General features: G+C 47.1%; 6 protein-coding genes across 6 annotated transcripts; 4 read left to right on the forward strand and 2 right to left on the reverse strand.

Moving 5' to 3' along the window:
* Window positions 1–282: 282 nt before the first annotated feature.
* On the forward strand, window positions 283–1486 carry NECHADRAFT_82300 (uncharacterized protein; the record flags this gene model as incomplete). Its single annotated transcript, XM_003039531.1, has 2 exons — window positions 283–495; window positions 851–1486. 2 exons carry the CDS (start codon window positions 283–285, stop codon window positions 1484–1486), a joined length of 849 nt encoding a protein of 282 aa, XP_003039577.1.
* A 144-nt stretch (window positions 1487–1630) lies between these two features.
* NECHADRAFT_44538 (uncharacterized protein) lies at window positions 1631–3514 on the reverse strand (the record flags this gene model as incomplete). The annotated part of the gene is made up of 4 exons (XM_003039539.1): window positions 1631–1794; window positions 1850–2015; window positions 2066–2947; window positions 3002–3514. The coding sequence occupies 4 exons, from the start codon at window positions 3512–3514 to the stop codon at window positions 1631–1633; spliced, it is 1725 nt and encodes a 574-aa protein (XP_003039585.1).
* A 606-nt stretch (window positions 3515–4120) lies between these two features.
* Window positions 4121–5604, forward strand: NECHADRAFT_44535 (uncharacterized protein; the record flags this gene model as incomplete). The annotated part of the gene is made up of 3 exons (XM_003039532.1): window positions 4121–4312; window positions 4363–4938; window positions 4987–5604. 3 exons carry the CDS (start codon window positions 4121–4123, stop codon window positions 5602–5604), a joined length of 1386 nt encoding a protein of 461 aa, XP_003039578.1.
* Window positions 5605–6051: 447 nt separating this feature from the next.
* NECHADRAFT_82303 (uncharacterized protein) lies at window positions 6052–7212 on the reverse strand (the record flags this gene model as incomplete). The annotated part of the gene is made up of 3 exons (XM_003039540.1): window positions 6052–6093; window positions 6188–6297; window positions 6438–7212. The coding sequence occupies 3 exons, from the start codon at window positions 7210–7212 to the stop codon at window positions 6052–6054; spliced, it is 927 nt and encodes a 308-aa protein (XP_003039586.1).
* A 1751-nt stretch (window positions 7213–8963) lies between these two features.
* On the forward strand, window positions 8964–11014 carry NECHADRAFT_44551 (uncharacterized protein; the record flags this gene model as incomplete). Its single annotated transcript, XM_003039533.1, has 3 exons — window positions 8964–9054; window positions 9107–9470; window positions 9520–11014. 3 exons carry the CDS (start codon window positions 8964–8966, stop codon window positions 11012–11014), a joined length of 1950 nt encoding a protein of 649 aa, XP_003039579.1.
* A 1065-nt stretch (window positions 11015–12079) lies between these two features.
* NECHADRAFT_82305 (uncharacterized protein) lies at window positions 12080–13464 on the forward strand (the record flags this gene model as incomplete). The annotated part of the gene is made up of 6 exons (XM_003039534.1): window positions 12080–12109; window positions 12158–12403; window positions 12456–12658; window positions 12706–12803; window positions 12854–13021; window positions 13073–13464. The coding sequence occupies 6 exons, from the start codon at window positions 12080–12082 to the stop codon at window positions 13462–13464; spliced, it is 1137 nt and encodes a 378-aa protein (XP_003039580.1).
* Between the last annotated feature and the right edge of the window lie 5773 nt (window positions 13465–19237).

Raw genomic sequence — 19237 nt, forward strand, 5'->3', positions numbered from 1 at the left:
TGTTGTGCTTGGTTATCTTCGCCGCTTCTCACTGACTAAGCGTGTTCTCGGAACCTTCCAGTCCGTAAATGAATCGGCTCGTGTCGGAGACTATGAGCAGTCCGAGATGCTAGTATTCGTAGTTGCCGATGCATGAACCAAAAAAGAGGGTCATATTCAAAGTGACTATATATTCAGCAACTAGTTTATTCACTGGCGAGTGGCTCTTTGCCATCCATTCATTAATTTGCCTCTCTACGTTTCTGCGTTTCATCTTTTACGTCCACCAAGTTCTAAGACACAATGACTGTCACCAAAGTCGGTGTGACTGGGGTGACTGGGATGACCGGATCGCATGTGGCCGTTGAGCTGCTAAATAGAGGCCATCAGGTTATCGGCATTTCACGAAATCCCACTAAGCTTGGCCATCACGAACGGTACGAGCCGAGGGCAGTTGATCTAGACGCCACGCCCATTGAAGAAATAGCAAAGATTCTTGAATCTCTGGATGTTGTGGTAAACGCGTACGGTCAACACACCCAACTTGGCGACGCTTTGACGTAGAGTAAGCCCACCTGTCCAGGCCATACTCAAGTATGAAACGCAACATTAACACCCTTTTTAGAAACCTTTACAGAAGTTACCAGAAAGATCCCCATCGCTTCTAAGGCAGCCAAAGTACCATACTTCATCATTATCGGCGGCTCCGCCATTATGAGAGTTCCATACAGGCCATTAGTCACAGCGTGTGACGATGAGATTCTATTACGCCTTCATCCGGGGAATACTTGATAGTGAGGCTTACGTGAAGCATGCTCAAGAATGGGCTGGCGAGGTCGCCGAAAAACTCTTGGTTGCTCGTCAAGCTTAGATAGCCGAGAAAGATGGCAGAGGTACTGCTGAGACACGAATGATTACGGAAGCGGTGCATGGAATGTTCGACCTAAACGGCCCTATTGTCGAGTTCCATAGAGGCGGGCGACTGACGGCCATGTTCTTCCACGGAAATGCATCTTTCAACTGGACTTTCATGTCCACCCCGGCATTGTATCGGCCTGGAAAACGTACGGGGTCATATGAAGTCTGTTTCGATTTCATGCCTCTCAAACCCGCCAAAGGGAATGAGAGCGGCATTGCCCTTTTTGATGGTCGGATGCATGGAATATCCCTCTCTGGCATGGCCTTGGCAGTGGCGGAAGAGGTAGAGAGCCAGAAACATTTGTGGAAGCACTGGTGCCCGTACGTACCGGAATTGGATGATACACCTGGCCCGGTTTATGTTAAGATTGGACATCAGTTTGTTGGAGCTGGGTTTGGGGAAGTTGCATCATATCAGCGTTGGCGATGGAAAACACATAAACACATTGGAAGTGGAAAAGTTCCGATAATTGAGAAAACTGCCTGTGGACTTGATAAAATATTTACAACTGATACCATGAGACTAGGCGGAGAACGAGAGCATCGCCATGAGGAAACAGCCGGCATCGTCATGGTTTTGAGGCCCTAACTTGGCAACAAGGCTGTAGTTGATGAGACCTTAAGAGACGACACACATGGCTTGGTTATCCAGTACAGTTCAAGCAGCCTTTAAAGAACGAAAAGGTCGAAGAAACTTCCTCTAGGCCACTTATCTTGGCCACATCTGTCACACTCAGTAAGCAGCGGCTAAAATAGCAGGTATAGGGAGGAGCTTACATAAATCAGGTCGAACAATGACGACTGCACCGCGACCTACATCGATACCAAATGTTGAAAACACCCGCCCGCAATCCAGCATATATGGATTCTGTTCGTCGACAAACACTCTGTGGAGATCTAGGCATAGCAGAGTTAGTATAGTGCAAATGTTTGGAACACAGTTGTGACTTACTTGTCAACATATACCTTCCAGTCTTAGGAAAGAAGAATCTTGGGAGTTTTTCAATCTCGAGGCTCTTCCGCTCACCCCTTATGATGAGGGTTGGGTTCATGATTTCATCTGCCGGCGCCCCAAATGGTGTAAACTTCTGAACCATTTCTTCCAACTGGAAAGCGACCTAGAAGAGTTAGTAAATGGTGCCATGTCACTCAATCCTCATATAAGTACCTGTGTCAACTTGTTGGCTGCCGCATCTCCACTACAGAAGACCAGGAGGTGCCATCGTCCGTCCGCCGGCAGGGCCTTGTTCAAATGCACAGGCTTTGCATCAGATAGCCTCACGACCGGAGAGCTGGGAAACCTCATTCCAACACTGAGCCCTGACGCGATGGTGCCGTCGTCGCTGCTCGGACAAGTCAGGATTGACGAGCTGTACTTGGTAGCCATGCCGGCAGTATACTGTCCGGCCTGCACGAACTTGTCGCGGAAATGGGCGGCTGTGATCCCATTCTTCTTCTGGTGTTCGGTGGAGAACAACTTGCTGAACGAACGGTCAAAGTCGATGAGTTGTTGTGCTGTCTGTTGACGCTCGAGCACATATGTCTCCAGTACTGAAGGCGGGGCTCGGCCCGTCAGGACATGGGCCATCTTCCATCCGATATTAAAGCCATCCTGAAGACTAACGTTCATGCCCTGACCAGCCTTGGGGGAGTGTGTGTGGCAGGCGTCACCTGTGAGGAAGATGCGAAAGTCCTTTGTGAAGCGGTCTGCGATACGCTGGCCAATGACGTATGCTGACCACCACACGACACAGGAGGCATCTAGCGTGTAGGGGTAGAAAATGCGCTTAACCTTGTCAATGAGGTCTTGCTTGGTCACTTCTCGAGCTATTTTGCCTGGTAGCTCAATATAGAAGCGGACGAGTTCGTCGCCTTCTCTGGGAATGATCATGAGATTCCCAGCATTGCTGTTGAGCATGGCCTTCTTGCGAATATCCGGGAAGTTTGTGTCTGGAAAGACATCCATGACGCCCCAGACGGAGTCACTCGAGTCGCCGACCATGTTGAAACCAAGCGATTTGCGGACTGTGCTATGAGCACCATCGCAGCCCTAGAGATAGACCAATTAGCAGTAAGCTGGGGATTGAGGCGGTGACAGTCTTACGATTGCGTATTTCGCCCGGTATCGAGATGGTACCCCATTTTGTAAAGCTACCACCTCAACAGGGTAGTCGCAAGCATTGTCCAGGATGCGCACGCTCTCGACCTGGGAGTTGTACACAACTCCGCTTGACCCATTCCCTCGCAGACGAATCATCTCTTGAAGCATCATCTCGTTGATCCGTGCTTGGTTGAGAATGACATGGGGCTGATGACTTAGGCCCACCTTGGTATCAGGCGCAACATGTTTCCTCTTTAGTTGGCCCTGCTCATCCGGGGACCAGAATGTCACTTCCATGACGTGATAGGCCTCTTTCAGAAGAGCATCAGAAAGGCCGAGGTTCTCAAAGATCTCGACGGTGCGGCATTGGACACCGTCGGCTTGGCCGATCTCAAGAGGTCCTGGACGTCGTTCAAGGATCCTGAAGTCGATGCCGAAACGGGCCAACCAGATGGCAGCCGTGAGGCCGGCAGAACCGCCGCCGCAGATGACAACTTGAACGGTTTCGGGCTCCATGGCAGGGTAATACAAGAAAGGCGAGTGTTACCATAAATCAATGAGGTTTGATATGTCATACCTTGTATCCTGTTGCGCAGTACTCATCGCTCTATATCTAGGCGCCCTGTGCAACCCATCCCAAGATCCGAGAGCGGGGTTAGATCCCGGGCTCCGACGGCAGATCAAATCGGCACCGGCTTCCCGCGGAGACGGTATCGGATCTTAGCGGCGGCACTTGAACAAGCTTTCAACTAATCAAATAGGGAGTTCCAAAGAGTAGGAGTCGAATGATTAGCTATTACATTGTTCAAGATAAGTAGTAGCTCCCCGAGGGCAACCTCGTGGCAGTAAATTATCTATTCGCTGGTTAGTACGGTACCTAAGTATCCGTACAGTTTGGGGATGTGCTCCGGGGTGCACGAGCACCCTGGTCCTTGTTCAAGCTGACTGCATCTTCAATCCCCGTCTTGATGCATCTCTGACTGGGTTTTTTTTCCTCGTCGATATGCAGATATCGGCTGATTTGTGTCGTATGCAGGGGGCTGAGAATTGATAAAACGGCGACCCAGAGCCTTTCTTCAGTAGTTTCTCTATACCTTTGTCCAATCTTCCGTGCTCACAACCATGGCCTCTCTTGCTCGATCGCTCGTAGGCCTTCTCGTAGCGGCCTCTGTCGCTACCGCTGGCGCGTACAACTCGGTCATTGAAAAGGATGTCGTCATCATCGGCGGCGGCGGTTCTGGTGCTCACGCTGCCTTTCGTCTCCGAGAAGACTTTGGGAAAAGCATCATCTTGATTGAGAAGGAAGCCATCCTGGTGAGACATTCATCAATTGATATCCATGCATCATTTCCTAACAGCCCTAGGGAGGTCATGTGGACTCGTACGTCGACTCCAGTTCAGGCAAGGCCTACGACTACGGCGTCCAGTCCTTCATTGATGTCAACGGTGCCTCCGACTTTGTAACGAAGCGCCTTGGAGTTGAGATCAAGGTCCCCGGTCGGGAGTCGCGATTGACCCGATATGTGGACTTTGGAACCGGCAAAGAAGTCAACTATACTGGTCCTGCCCCGGCTGCTTTATCGGCTGCCCTAGTCAAGTACGCTGAACTCTGCGCCTTGTATGAGAACATGATTCTTCCAAGCTTGCAGGACTTTCCTGCCCCCGGCGATATCCCCAAGGATCTACTCATTCCCTTTGGCGACTTTGCCAAGAAGCACAGTGTTGAAGCCATTGTTCCCATGTTGTTCCAAACCACTGGGCTTGGCGTTGGCGACGTGACTCGTCGAACGACACTAGTCGTGATGCAAGCGTTCGGCGGGCCTATGGCACGATCGTTTCTCGGCCAAATGGCATCCTTTGCCCCGGCCTCTGAACGCAACCAGGATATATACGATGCATTTGCGAAGAAGCTGGGAAAAGACGTGCTATACTCTTCCACGGTTGTCAATTCTAAGAGAGCTAAAAACGGTGTTCACCTCACTGTCAAGACATCGTCGGGCAGGCTCATCAAGATCAAGGCCAAGCGCTTGCTGCTGTCTATTGAGCCTACTAAGAGCAACCTAGCTCCGTTCGACCTCGACAAGGCGGAAAACACGGTCTTTTCCAAGTTAGACTACACACGCCTTTACGCCGGCATCGTCTCCAATCCATCTCTGCCCAAGAACTACTCCCTCACCAACTTGCCCGAGGCTGCCGCTCCCAGCAACTTCCTCGCCTTCCCTGACCTTCCTTTCCTCGCGCGCTTCGAATGGATTGGGACAGGTGCAACCGATGAACTTTTCCGGATCATGGTCATTGGTGACCGAAACTTTGATGGCAAGGATGCCAAGAAGCTGGTTCAGTCAAGTTTTGATACCCTTGTTAAAAGCGGCGCAGTTGAGGCGTCTGGTTCATCCAAGGTCAAGTTTGTTGCTTTCGCGCAGCATGGTCCCATGCACATGCACACCTCGGTCAAAGAAATGAGAAAGGGCTTCATCCAGGATCTGTATGCCCTGCAGGGACGACGGTCAACCTGGTGGACAGGCGGAGCCTGGGTTGCCAACTTCCAAACTCATCTGTGGTGGTTTAACGACCTTTTGTTGCCCAGGGTGATTGAGGGGCTGTAAAAGAAGGCAATTGGAATTAGCTTATTCTATGATACGGTGCTGTAGAATATCCAACGTGGTTGCTTATCAATGCCTCTTATGCTCTGGGTAGCATGCTGATTGACGTGTCTTATACCCAGGACTGTTCTGGCCAATGATTACACCTAGTCCACGCTGCTATGTATACCAAGCCGAAAGCCTGGTCAATCACGGGTCGTTGGGCCGTCGGTCGACCTTCGAAGCGGTGCGGTTTGGATCGTAGGACATAGTGCAGCGATAGGTAGTTAGATATCCAAACAGCAATCCTCTTTTACTGTAGCTCAGCTCCACCATTTAGCCCTGTGATAATCCTCCTTTATAGTTCTGGAACGACTGCCACAGCGTTTGCTGCAACATCGGGATTATGTCCACAATCTTCCTCCCGTCAACTTCACTAACCCCTAGCTCTCTACTTATCGTAGCCGCAGCTCAGTCTGCACGTGGGACGGTATTCCTCCGTTGAGGAACTTGCTATAGTCATCGATAGTCTCGGAGTATTCTACCGTCGTCGATGATGGAAGACTATAATCATTGTCTGTCCGGACCTGGTCAGCTTAAGTCACACAGGGCGTGACGGAGCGAACGTGGGCTTCAAGCGCGGCATTGTCTCTGAAGTGAGATAAGCACCGGGTGCATCTGTGGTCTGGAAGAGTGTGCTTCCGAAACAGATGCTCTCTATATGAAACGTCGGCAGTCTGTTCTTAATAGTCCTATGGGCGTAGCCAACTCACTTCAATCTATGAATGTGCTCCCATCCTCGTGAGCAAGTCTTGCCTTGCTTATAATGGTTCATCTTAAAGAAGGGGCAAGCGAACCGACGGGCCTGTTCCAGCCCCGTCTCCTGAGACGTCTGCGTCGTGCTGATGTTTTCCATTGATACTCCTCAAAAGAATTCACCAGAAACGGCGACCACCCCTTTAGACACTCCAGCGTCTTATGCGGCTGTGTTTTTCGCCGAAGCTCGTGGGCCCCCTTGTTGCCATGCCGAACTCTGACGAGCGGCAAGTCGTGGTCTGCGATATTGTGTCTGATAAAGGTGAGGATCTCCTGCGGCTGCTGGATCATGACGAGGATTGCAAACATGCGGCGGAAAGACGGCTGTAGGGGAGCGCGCATGGATCTGGGGCAGATCTCCTGTGCGTGGCTTCTGGCATCATCGAGGGAGAGGCCCGGAATGTAGGTGGTGAGGGCTTCTGCCACCGAGTCTTCGACGACTAGCTCGTGCAACTTTTCTAGGGGGAGAAATCCCTTGGACTCTTTGTGTGCGTGCTGGCACAGGGCTCGGGTCAGCTGCTCCTCTAGAGACTCGCTTTTTCGTAGCACTGGTGGAGAATCTTGCCACCAGATAGGCTGAGGGCTAGCCAGGGGAGGCTCGTAGTCCTGGAAGCCGGGATCGGACGGCCAGTTCAAGCCACAGTCACTCTGCTCCTGGGTGCAAGACTCGTCGAGCAAGCCCGCAGACTCGAAATAACAGGCATCGAGTTGCAGGGGGCTATTTGAACGACTAGGGATGATAAGATTGAAAATCGGTAGGAGAATGGTGTTGTTTGCCTCGCTACCCTCCTGGGCGGGTGAAGTTGAGTGCTCCATGGGACAGTCGATTCGATGCCAGTGAGGGGAAACAAGTCCAAGTGAGCGGGGCTTGTGTGCATATATATAGACGCCGTAATTAGTTCGCTGAGTGGTTTTACACTGAAGGATATTGTTCGCGACGGCGCATTACGCAAGCCAGATGGTTCGCCCGGTGTGAGACAAGGCAGACATGTTTGCCTCTGCCTCCTCAGCCACCTGAACGCGGGGTCAGGGCTTCCCAGGTGGCAGTCACGAGCAATCAAGAAATTGGGTTGAAAAGAACTGGGATCCGCTGCAGTAATATCGGCTTTTGATTCTTCATTGTAGCTGGCGGTCTCTTGCGGACTCGTCGTTGAAGACTATAACAATTATTTTGGCCCACCGGATGGGTCTTTCAAGTGATAACAGGCAGCTTGCTGCCCAACCAACACCTTGCCGCAAAATTGTCCAGTTCTTGCAATGAGTGTGGAAGGAGAAAGCAGAGATTGATTGTGTTAAGAGCTCGTCGTCGACGCGACAGTCCGTGAAGAGATCTAGCCATGTTAGCGCTTGGCCACTTGAGCAAGTCCCTTTACAGATTTTGTAGTAAGCTAATAGATTCCCTTACCCTCCGCGAAATACCCATCAGGAAGATGATTAATCGTGGCTATGATGCCACAAACTGGCACGGCACCACGGAGGACGAGGGTGAAGCAAGCCTCTAACCCCTTCAAATGCCTTCAAGACAGAGGCCATCACACTCTCAAGAAAAGCCTGAGGGCGCTTTTCAACTTGAAAATTTTGATAGAGGACGATCTGAAGTCTGTAAGGACAGTATGTACACAAACTTAACTATGCGAGTAGATTTCACTCGTTGGATGCGAGTGGAGCCTTTAGTAAGACTTTTCTTCCGGCCATTACTAGATCAAGCGTCCTTTTTAAGGTATTGAGGCAGCTTCTATTCATTGCTGACCCCTCGCACAAACCAACCAGGTTGGGGCCTAGTAACCGCAGCGTGAGAGCGTGTCTTGATTGCGATTGTGTGTGAAGGTATAATATATGCGGTAAAAGGTATTCTCCCTTACTCTCATAGTCTTGATGTTCCTTGAGCGAACAAAGTAGATCGTCCGGCATGCTTTTTCAAATCCTGTTCACCACTCGGAGCTATATGTTCTCAACTCAGTTGTGCCTCGATTGAGTGCCACTTGGCCATCTTTCACAGAGTCGCACCAAGGGATGTTCGATGGAGAGGATAACCAACCACTTGGAGAGAGTTCAGTACTAACAGACAACTTTGTTTTACAGATGTTTACTGGGTACTCAAACATAACGAGAATTGATCACAGCTTTAGCGAACCAATTTCATGCATCGGCCACCATTGCCCCGCACGGAAGAGAGGTTGTCCTTGGCAAGGGAATCCCCTAAAAAGGTAATCGGCCATAACAGCAGGAATACAGTGATCAAGGCAAGCTGACACTAAATCCCAATGTCGTTAAGCACGACGAGTGAATTTTTATTCCTTTGGGAAGATTAAATGCCCAAAATAGGCAATACAGCCGCCTCCCCTGAGGGCTTATTTCTCGTGCATGGGTGCCTTGCCCGGCTGGGGCGTTCAGGGCGCAATTCCACGCGAGAGCTCCACCACACCACAATGAGGATCCCAAGCTGGTTCTCATGCCCTCTGGCTCTCGTAGAGAAGACTATAAGTAACGAGAATCTTTGCCTTTTTGTGGTTGATTGTTGCACATCGTCGACCTTTCAAACCTTGCTCGCGGTCGTATTGGAAAGAATGACCAAGTTGCATGCTCTTCTTCTCGCCTCTCTGGCCCCGATCCACCCGGTGACAGGCCAAACCATAATTGTAGAGGGCGCTGAAGTCGGTACGTAAAACTCATGTATGACTACCTCATGACCTGGCTAACATCCCGCGAGATGCCACAGAAGATAATGTTGCTCCAGCCGTTGAGCAGGTCCAAGGTGATCTTCTTCCAGAAGAGACCAAGCAATTGACCGACGACGTCCTCTTCAATCTAACTGATCTTGGCCTGACAAACATCTCGTACTTTTACTACGACGAGGCCTCATCCGTCCAACGTCGGTCTCTTGGGCGCTGCAAGACGTACCCTGGCGACCTCTTCTGGCCGCAAAAGATCGCCTGGCAGGTCCTTGACCTTCTTGTCGGAGGAGCTCTGATCAAGACGACGCCTCTGGCTTCTCCATGCTATGACGACTTTGGCAATCAGGATACCGCCAAGTGCGAGGCCATCAACTCAAAATGGGCTGATTCCATGATGCAGTACGTCTGTCTCCTGTCCCTTGAAAGATTAATATGTTGACTTGAATAGCATCGCCGACCCCACGTCCGCCATGAGTCCCCTTTACCAGGGACTTACTTGTCTCCCCTCTGGTAACTACACCGACGACTGCACTCTGGGAGCCTATCCAGAATACGTGGTCAAGGCCACCAACGTTGCCCAGATCCAGCTCGCCGTCAACTTTGCTCGTACCTTGAACATCCGCCTCGTGGTAAAGAATACAGGCCACGACTTTATTGGACGATCACACGGCTCAGGCTCCCTTTCCATTTGGACGAACAAGCTCAAGAGCGTCAAATTTTACTCCAACTACAAGAGCAGCTCCTACTCTGGACCCGCCATGAGAGTCGGCGCCGGCGTTATTGGCCAGGAGCTCTACGAAGCAGCCGACAAATATGGCGTTACCGTTGTCGGAGGCGAAGGCAAGACGGTTGACTTCGCAGGAGGCTACATTTCGGGCGGCGGTCACTCTCCACTGTCACCTTTGTACGGCCTCGCCGCCGACCAAGTTCTCAGCGCCGAAGTGGTCACTGCTGATGGCCGATTCGTCACGGCGGGCTCTAAACAGAATTCCGATCTCTTCTGGGCTCTACGCGGCGGTGGTGGCAGTACTTTCGGCGTTGTAACTTCGTGGACCGTCAAAGCACACCCCAAGCTCTCCGTCACATCTGTCGCTAGCTTCGCCTTTGGCATCGACGGTGAGACGATCACGTATGAGGCCTTTTGGGAGGCTCTGCGTGCCTACTGGGAGATGATCCCTGTCTTCAACGTTCACGGTAACTACCAGTACTGGTTCGTTTGGCCGGCGGGGCCTCGTAAAGCCACCTTTGTCATGTCACCCTGGTTCGCACCCAACATGACCATCTCGGAGGCTGAGGAGCTCACCGCACCGTTATTCAAGAAATGGGCTTCCCTGGGCATCAAGGTCGAGCCAAACTGGTCTCAACACTCAAGCTTCCTCTCTGCGTGGTCTACTGGCTTTCCTGTTGAGCCCGTCGGGTCCTACGGTAACAAGATGGCTTCCCGCCTCTTCCCAGACGAGAACCTTCAAGACCCTGTCAAATTCAACGCCACATTTGAAGCCCTTAAGGGGCTCTCGGATCGTGGCGGCACACTCATTGGCTTCGGTATCACAGGCGGCCCCGGCCCTCACCCTGACAATGCCGTGAACCCACCCTGGCGTGACGCAGCCATGTTTGTCATCTCGTGGGTGACGTGGGCAGCCGACACTCCACTGCAGCGCATCGCAGAGCTGAGCAGGGAGTTGACCGAGGTGTGGATGCAGCCTTGGCGCGACGCAACACCAGACTCGGGTGCGTACGCGACTGAAGGCGATGTCACGGAGCCAGACTTCCAGAAGTCTTTCTATGGTAACAATTATGCGCGTCTGTACCAGATTAAGCAAAAGTACGATCCCCGGGGCCTGTTCTACGCTCAGGTTGGCGTCGGTAGCGAGGATTGGAACGTGGAGGGACAGATCAAGGGACTCCCTACGCAGAATGGTCGATTGTCCAGTGTTAAATGATAGGGGGTTGTGTGATGGAGCCGAGATGCAGGAGCACCTTGGCACCGAAGATTTAATAGCCTAAATAGAGTAGATAGAACCAACATCATTACCAGGACACAGCATGTACCGGGTTCTCGGGATGTTGTCTCAAGCCCAACCCTTGCCTCTCACGGCCCAACCCCCGCATCATCCGCCTCGACGCCTGGACACCTGATCACGACTGCTTTTTGCATTCATTATAGAAATGGTGTGCAGCTTTATGACTTGCCCGACTCTATACGGCCATTAACCTATACCTAGCGTTTTGTTGCTGATTATCATGACATTTTTCGACAAAAAGGCTGCCTCGTAACTGTTACAGCTTCCCCCTCCCTCCATGCCCAGCTTTGGTTCCTATTCAGCTTATCCAACATGCTGGGATAAAATAAAGTTTGTAGCAATTAATAATTTGTGATCAGTCACATCGAGTCGGCAAGCTTAACAATGGACCTCGGGCATAGATTGCTCTCCAGACTCACCGTCGAGATGATGCAGTTGCCCTAAAGCTACACCTTTAAAAGCCGCAAACTACCATGGATCCAAATCCTCGTTACATCGTATCTTCCCCAGTCTCCGGATGCACAAAGACCAACGGTTTGTCGCTAAGACTATCTGCTGCCACCTTCTGCATAGCCCCGGACAGATCCAAGGCCCCGAAGCATCCATCGTTTAAGCGAAGGTACTTTTGTTGTCAAGATCGACAGTCTGGCATGGGATACCCTGGGCCGGATGCGATTCAGGATTCCCGGACCTGATCCCTGCATTAGTTCCATCCCAGAGCCAACAACGAATCTTGGGTTCGAGTAATTAATGAGCGAGAATTTTTCAGAGGTAGTCGCGAAGGATCTTTCAGGAGGCCAGCGAGCCAGTCTCGCGTGCATTACTATGTAGATAACAGTACAGCTTAGTTCGTAGAATTTCTCTGCCTGAGAGTAAACAAAATTCAGTTCATCTGCGTTCCGCTCTTGTCTTGTTCAGTAACTTGGTGATCAGCGCTGTCACTGATACGCGAGATCGTCAAAGCCCACTGATCATCCGGAAACCATGGCAGCTCCATCAACAGCTGGAGCCCTCGTGCGCCGATCAACCCTTCTTCCATGGACGATCACTGACCGACTTTAGGCTTGCTTCTGGATCCTCCTCTGCGCCTCCGCCATCCTCATCGCCGCTCGTCTCTGGCTCCGCCTCAAGATCCAGCACCAAGCCCTCCTCCTCAGCGATGCCCTACTACTCATTGCATGGTGCAGCTCCCTCACTCATGCCGTTTTCGTCATCATCTTCGCCGTCAAAGGCGCGCTGCACCCGGATATCGATTATACTTTGATCAATTGGAAGGTCAACGTCACCGAGGTGGAATTCATCACGAGGGTAACATTCAAAACATGTTTTGGAGTGCCTTCACTGACATCTGCCAATGTAGATGATCTGGTCGAGCGTGTTCCCGTTCTTCACGTCCCTGTACTTTTGCAAGTTCGCGCTCCTGGCAACATATCTGCAGCTGTTCCCGAGATTCATGAAGAAGTTGCGCGTGGCTCTCTATGTTGCCATCGCCTACTGTGTCTCTGGTTATCTTGTCTCCATGTCTGTGCAGCTGTTCCTCTGCTGGCCAATTGAGGGTAACTGGTATGGGATATGTTCGATTCTATGCCCGCCTTCAACCGACTTGCCAGGTCTTTCGCGTCGAATCCAGCTGTCGTCTGTGAACCCAAGATCATCGGAACCATTTTCTACATTGCATGGTCCCTTCACTTTACAGCGAATCTCTCCAGTACGATAAGCAGATACCTCCTCAAGTCCAACTACTCACCCCTTGAACAGTCATAATTCTACCCTTCTTCATCCTCAAGAATCTTCAGGTGAAGAAAAAGACAATGGTGGGAATATACGCAATCTTTAGTCTCGGGATCATCGACATTGCATTCAGTCTGACGAGATTTCTTACCATTCATCTTGGATCCGGCGGGTTCAAGCCTTTGACCCTGATTCGTGAGTGCCGGCCTCCCTAAACCTACATTGTTACTAACAGAGCTTGGACAGAAATTTGGTCCATCCTCGACGAGAACATGGCATTGATCATCGCCTGCCTCCCTTCCTTGCGTCCGTACCTCCGTCACGGTTTCAAAAGCTCCTCGGCCGAAGCATCCTACGGTTACGGTAACCGCTCTACAGGGCATATCACCAGTACTCGCAAAACACAAGCCACGTCGGGATTCGAGGTTATTGACGACCCAGTCCCAGTGTTTGATGGTGGTCTACATAGAAATACGCGACGAGGAAATGACTCGGAGGATGACGCATGGTCAGATGGAAAGAAGAGCAACAGGAGCGACATTGAGCTGGTGACGATACAGGCGCAACGAGGAGACAGAACGTCGACGGTCCACCAAGGGCAGATTCGGGTGGAGCAGGGGTTTATCGTCACGAGATAGTGTAGTGTTAATAGCTGCTTTCGGCCTCTTGTGACTACTTATTAATAGGTCTAGCTGTCATGACGCATCTACCTACAAGACACGAATCCCTGGCGAGTTGCGGACATAACCTCCTGGATATGCCTTGGAGGGAGGTCTAAAGGGAAGCTTCAGCGTCCATCAGCCCCTAAGGTTTAGAATCTTAGACACAACAAAAGATAAAAAGTCCAGTAAAACTCCTCATCTAATGGCCTTTGATGCCATTTCAGTTGGTTAAAGTCAGACACGGGCTTGGTAGACGGACACCTGTGGGCCTGAATCTGAAAAAAGGAGATGTTCCTCGGCCCCTGAAAAAGCTCGTTGTCTGCCAAGCGCCGCGCTATTATCTCGAGTAAGTCTATAGTAAGTCATCTTCAAAACCGAGATTACGAAAATCAGTATCCGAGAACAGAAGCTCAGCATATCCACTCAAAGCCGGCATGTCGAAATAAATTAAACCGTTCCTCTATATCCAGCGTGTCAAGGATTGCAAGCAAGCCAAAGGCGCTTAGAATCGGGGACTTGGTGATGCCAGCGAACAGTCTAATGTCCAATCGGTAAAGCTCTAGTCTTCGTACAAGCAGTCAAGCTTTCCGGTGTTGGCTGCAGCGATTTCTTGTTTTCATCTTGTCAGTGCCACTCATACAAACTCGAGGTCGTTCAAATTCAAGATGCTGTCTCCCGTGCTCAACAAGTTCAGTCTGCAAGCCAAGGCGACTTCCTGGAATATCCACACACGATCGTAGACAGTACTAATCGCTTGAGAGGTCAGAAATAGCCTCTCAAGCTGCGTAGCAAGGAGTTCCGGCTTTATCAGGATCCTGTCGACAGTGCCTCGGTACCTGCCGCAGCCACTCAGGACTAAATTCAGTGTAGTTTGTAGGGGTATTTTGATGGTTGCCGAGCTTCGCCGTATAACCAAGAGCTTAGATAGCCTTAAAGGCAAGCGAGCACCAGGACTGGCGGGCATCTTTCTAGACCGTCATTGGCCATGTTATTCTCCCTTTTCTCCCTCAGTATCCTGCAACTTTGGTGGCAAAGCGCCAGAACTGCGAGCCAGGTGCGTTCGACTCTGTTACCTCTGGGCATGCCTAAATTTTATGCCTCTTGTCTAAACAGGATGCCTTGAGTGATCCCTGTGATGCTCCAGGGGAATTGTATCCACGGTCCAGGGTGAACAAGAATATCCAAGGCCTCTGGAACACCCAAGGCTAACGTGGTGATACAGACCGAGCGACCAACGCGATTATCCAGTCACAATTTGTTTAGAAACTTTAGAACTAGCGACGAAGAGTCTGGTGGGGAGTTTGTGCGTGATCTGGAGTAGACAACGAGCTCGACGGGCTTGAAGATGACGGAGACGATAGATCATCTGCCTTGCACAGTTGAGACGTACCTCTGGCCTTTGGCAAGCTGCCATGAAGATGCAGGATGCGGCGAGACAATGGAAATAGAGCCATAAAGGTCTAAGCCTCACGAATCTTGTGAATCGACTTCGATGCCAATTGGGGATCTGGATCGAGTCATGCTAGGCCTATGCCCAGGGTGCCAAGGACATCCGATCAGACGACCTGGTCATGGCTGACCTAAAGCGTCATATCGTCGCGTTGGAGGACCACTTAGGTCTGGATTTTAATGCAGAGATGAAGACTAGCTTGATGAACCCCCGGGCTCGTGGACATGACAACGATGCAGGCAGATGAAGGCGCGTCAGACCAAGATGAGCTTGGGGGCAAGATAAGTGAGGTACTTGAAAAGGGGAGAATGAGTGAGGTACAGTGGCGTGTTCTTCTTTTTATTTGCTCTCATTTCGTTTCTTTACGGCACCATCACTCACCCACATGATTAACATTTCGCTCGGGTAACGGTGTCTGAGGAACAAAGTTGAGGTGAGGGGGCGCGCGTTACAAGGCTATCTTGGATAGTCAACTGGCTTGGGTCGGTTGGATCGCGCTGAGAGACAAGGTCTTCTATGAATAGTGGCATTCCTTTACCCCTGAAATATTAACCCCAGTATTTTATCAGCACGTGACCTTATCTCGCGGTTAGCCATCTTATGAGGTTGCTGCGCCACTCGCGTGTGGCCAAGCCTCACAACACTCAAGGCCCCTACCCTATAGTTGACCATGTCGGTTTTAAACAAATAAATGACACCAATCTCTAACGTAGATGAGAGAATATCGTAGCTCAATGGCCAAGACAGGAAGACTTGGGACAGTAGATGTTTATTGAGAAAGACTGATGAAAATTTAGTGCTCAAGGAGTCGATACTGCTTCTTATGGGAGCTTCATCACCATACTAAAGATCGTGTCTGACATGAACTTTACGGGCACCAACTTGGTCACCTACCCAGAACTAACTACGGGCTTCACATAGCCAACCCAATTCACAATCATTCATTCGTATTTTCTGCCTGCTTATTTAACCTTCCTGCGCCAAAGGGATGATACGCAGGACCGTTCATGGACCCAGTGTATGAACTTGTGATAAAACGATATCGGTTGTCATAATGGTGACGATGGTTGGAAACAAACGAATAAATGACTCGGGATCGCATTGCCAGTAATGGCATCGGGCTGATAGAAGAACGGCTATTGCATGGAGTGTAATTGGGGTGCAATGAAGCGAGTCGCGAATAGTTTCACCCCAGCTCAAGGTGGCCACTGAGTCTGTCCTGTTAGTGGCTCCCACCCCCACAGCCAGAACCCTGCCAAGTACGGCAGGCTCTACAGTGTGAATTCAGCACCGAAAATCGAGGAATGATAACAAGCCAACCGACCGTGCCACCCTGGTTTGACACGCGACGCGGCGAGACACGACGCGATACGACGCGACACGACAGAGACAAATAACACGCACAGTGGGAGGGGCACAGACTAGCTCATTCTTACTTCCGTCGGGTACTTCGTCCGCCGCTTCATTTGTTCCTCCATCTCTCACCCTGCTCCCGGTCCCGTCCTCTCGAAACCATCCCTGCTGACTAGGTTGGTATCATTCGCTTCCGGACCACTCCGGCACCTCCGTTTCCTTACGTTGCCGCCGAGCCTGAGCTGATGGCCTGTTGGGATACAGAAGCACTGCCCAATAGCCCCAAAAAGTCTCCTTAACTGACCCAACCAGAACAGGATGAAAATAACTCGCTTCGACCGATGCGATGCATAATAAGAACACTCTTTGTCCTCTTCTCAAACTCCACAACAGTAGATCAGGCTGTCGATTGTTGCTTGGGGCGCCCCAGCAGCGAGCTCAAACGGTTATCTTTCCTCGCATGCTCAACGCAAGTGGCAATACTGCCTAGATGTTGCCATTTCTTGTACTAGCTGAACAAGCGTGTGTCGACTTCTAAGACGGCCAGCTGAAGCCATTCCCAACCCATTGTTGGTCTTGGCGACGCATCTCAAGAAGCCATCAGCTATCGTGACAAAGAACAGTTATTGACCCGTACTCCCTAAACCGGACCATACTTGTATGGCTTCATCCCCGCCGACACTTCCATCATATTAAACACAACAATACACAATGTTGGCGATGATCTCGTAAATTTTGGCAATAGCCTTAAATCTATGGATGGCACGGATAGTAGGATTATCCGACTTGAGGATTGCTAGGAGATTGCTATGCGCCTGAGAGTTTATTAATACCTCGACTGCCCTAACCTATCTTTCACGAGCTATGAAAGCGAATTAGCTTTAGCGTAAGCCCTATGGTTACGCCCGAATTTCTACCCTAACTAACCCTAGTACCACGCTTAAGAGCCTTAATTAAACCTTTTAAAATCTTTATAATTAAGCTATTATAAAAGGCTTAATAAGGTAAAGTCTTATATATAATAAATACTTCTTTTTTTATATATTTTTATCTTAATTTAATTATTAAGGCTTATTATTTAATATTAGAAAAATACTTAGGAATTAATAAAACTAAAGCTTAATTCTTATAGTTTTATCTTAGATTATTTATTTAGGAATTTAATCCTAGGAAGTATTTTATATATATATAAAATATACTTATTATATTTTCTTATATATTAGTTATTTTAGCTATTAATATTACTTAATTATACTTAATATCTTTAAGTATATTACTAGATATAATTTATTATATTATTTAAGGTTATATAATTTTTTTTATTAAAGTAAACTTAATATAATATATATAATAAGTAAGTATTATAATTATATAAGTATTATAAAAATCTCTTAATTTATATTATCTTTATTTAATTAATTATTTCTTAATTACTTAGTATATTATAAGCTTTTAATAAATCTAAGATATTTTTTATTTTTTAAGCTATAAAATAACCCTAAGTTAAGTATTTAATAAGTTTTAATTATTTATAAAGTTTATTATTATATCTTATATTATTAATAATATAATATTTAATCTTAATATAATATTATCTAAAAATTATATTAGCTATTTAATCTAGAGATATTAATCTTTATTTATTTTATTTTTAACTTAGATTTATAAGGATATCCCTTATAGCTATATAATATAATATAAAAAAAATAACTAATTAATTACTTATTAACGTATATGCATAGCAAGTGTCTCAGTCAAGCAAGTGTCTCAGCTATACTATACACCTAAAAACTATAAACCTTAAACCTCTAAAAACTACTATAAAATAGCTAAAAACTAAAAATGAGTATTTTTATAAATCTAACTCTTTACTTAATCTATAAGTGATTTTTTTAGATTTTTAAAAAATCTCCTATATAGAGAAATAATAATATACACAGTGCGAATATATTTTTTCTAAATTACCTTATAAGGGATTTTTTAAATAATCTTTAAAAAATATTTCTATATATTTTAGCTTAAAAAAGCATAACCTATTAAATTTTAGCTTAATTAGATTTAATTTAAATTTTTTAGAATTTTTTAGAGAAACTTTTAATTAGGTAGAAATTTCACTATAAGGTATTTTGGGACACTTGCTTGCTGAGACACTTGCTATGCATATACGTTAACTCTTCGCAAAAGAACTTAAAATAGGCCTATTAGAGTATATAGCCTATAACCTTAAAATTAAGTTTATTAATAGGAAATAACCTAGCTTTAATAAATTCTACTTACTTAATAAAATATAATTTCTAATATTAAAGGAATATATTAAAGATATAATATAAAAAAGATATATTAAGGAAAATAAATTATTTATTAAATACCTTATTATATTTATTCTAAAGAAAAATAATAAGCTCTAATTTTATATTAATTTTAAGATACTTAATATTATTATAATTAAGGATTATATATTATTACCTCTTATTAATAAATTAAAAGATTAATTTTTTAAAATAAAATATTTTATAGTATTTAACCTTAAAAGAGCCTATAACCTTATTTAAATTAAAGAAAGATATAAATAAAAAACCGCTTTTTATATTAAGTATAGATTATTTAAGTATCTTATTATACCTTTTAGACTTATTAATATATTTATTATATTTTAATAAATAATTAATAATATACTATAAGAATATCTAGATATATTTATTATATATTACTTAGATAATATTTTTATTTTCTCTAAAATAGAAGAAAAATATATAAAATATATCTATAAGGTATTATAGATATTATAGAATATTAAGTTATTAATAAAACCTAAGAAAAATAAATTTTATGCCTTAGAAGTAAAATTCTTTAGATATATTATCTTTTATAATAAGATATATATAAACCTTAAGAAAATCTTAGTAATTAGAAATTAAAAGGAATTAATTAATATTAAAAAAATAT

The sequence above is a fragment of the Fusarium vanettenii genome, assembly GCF_000151355.1.
Source record: "Fusarium vanettenii 77-13-4 chromosome 7 genomic scaffold NECHAsca_94_chr7_5_0, whole genome shotgun sequence".
Lineage (NCBI taxonomy): Eukaryota > Fungi > Ascomycota > Sordariomycetes > Hypocreales > Nectriaceae > Fusarium > Fusarium vanettenii.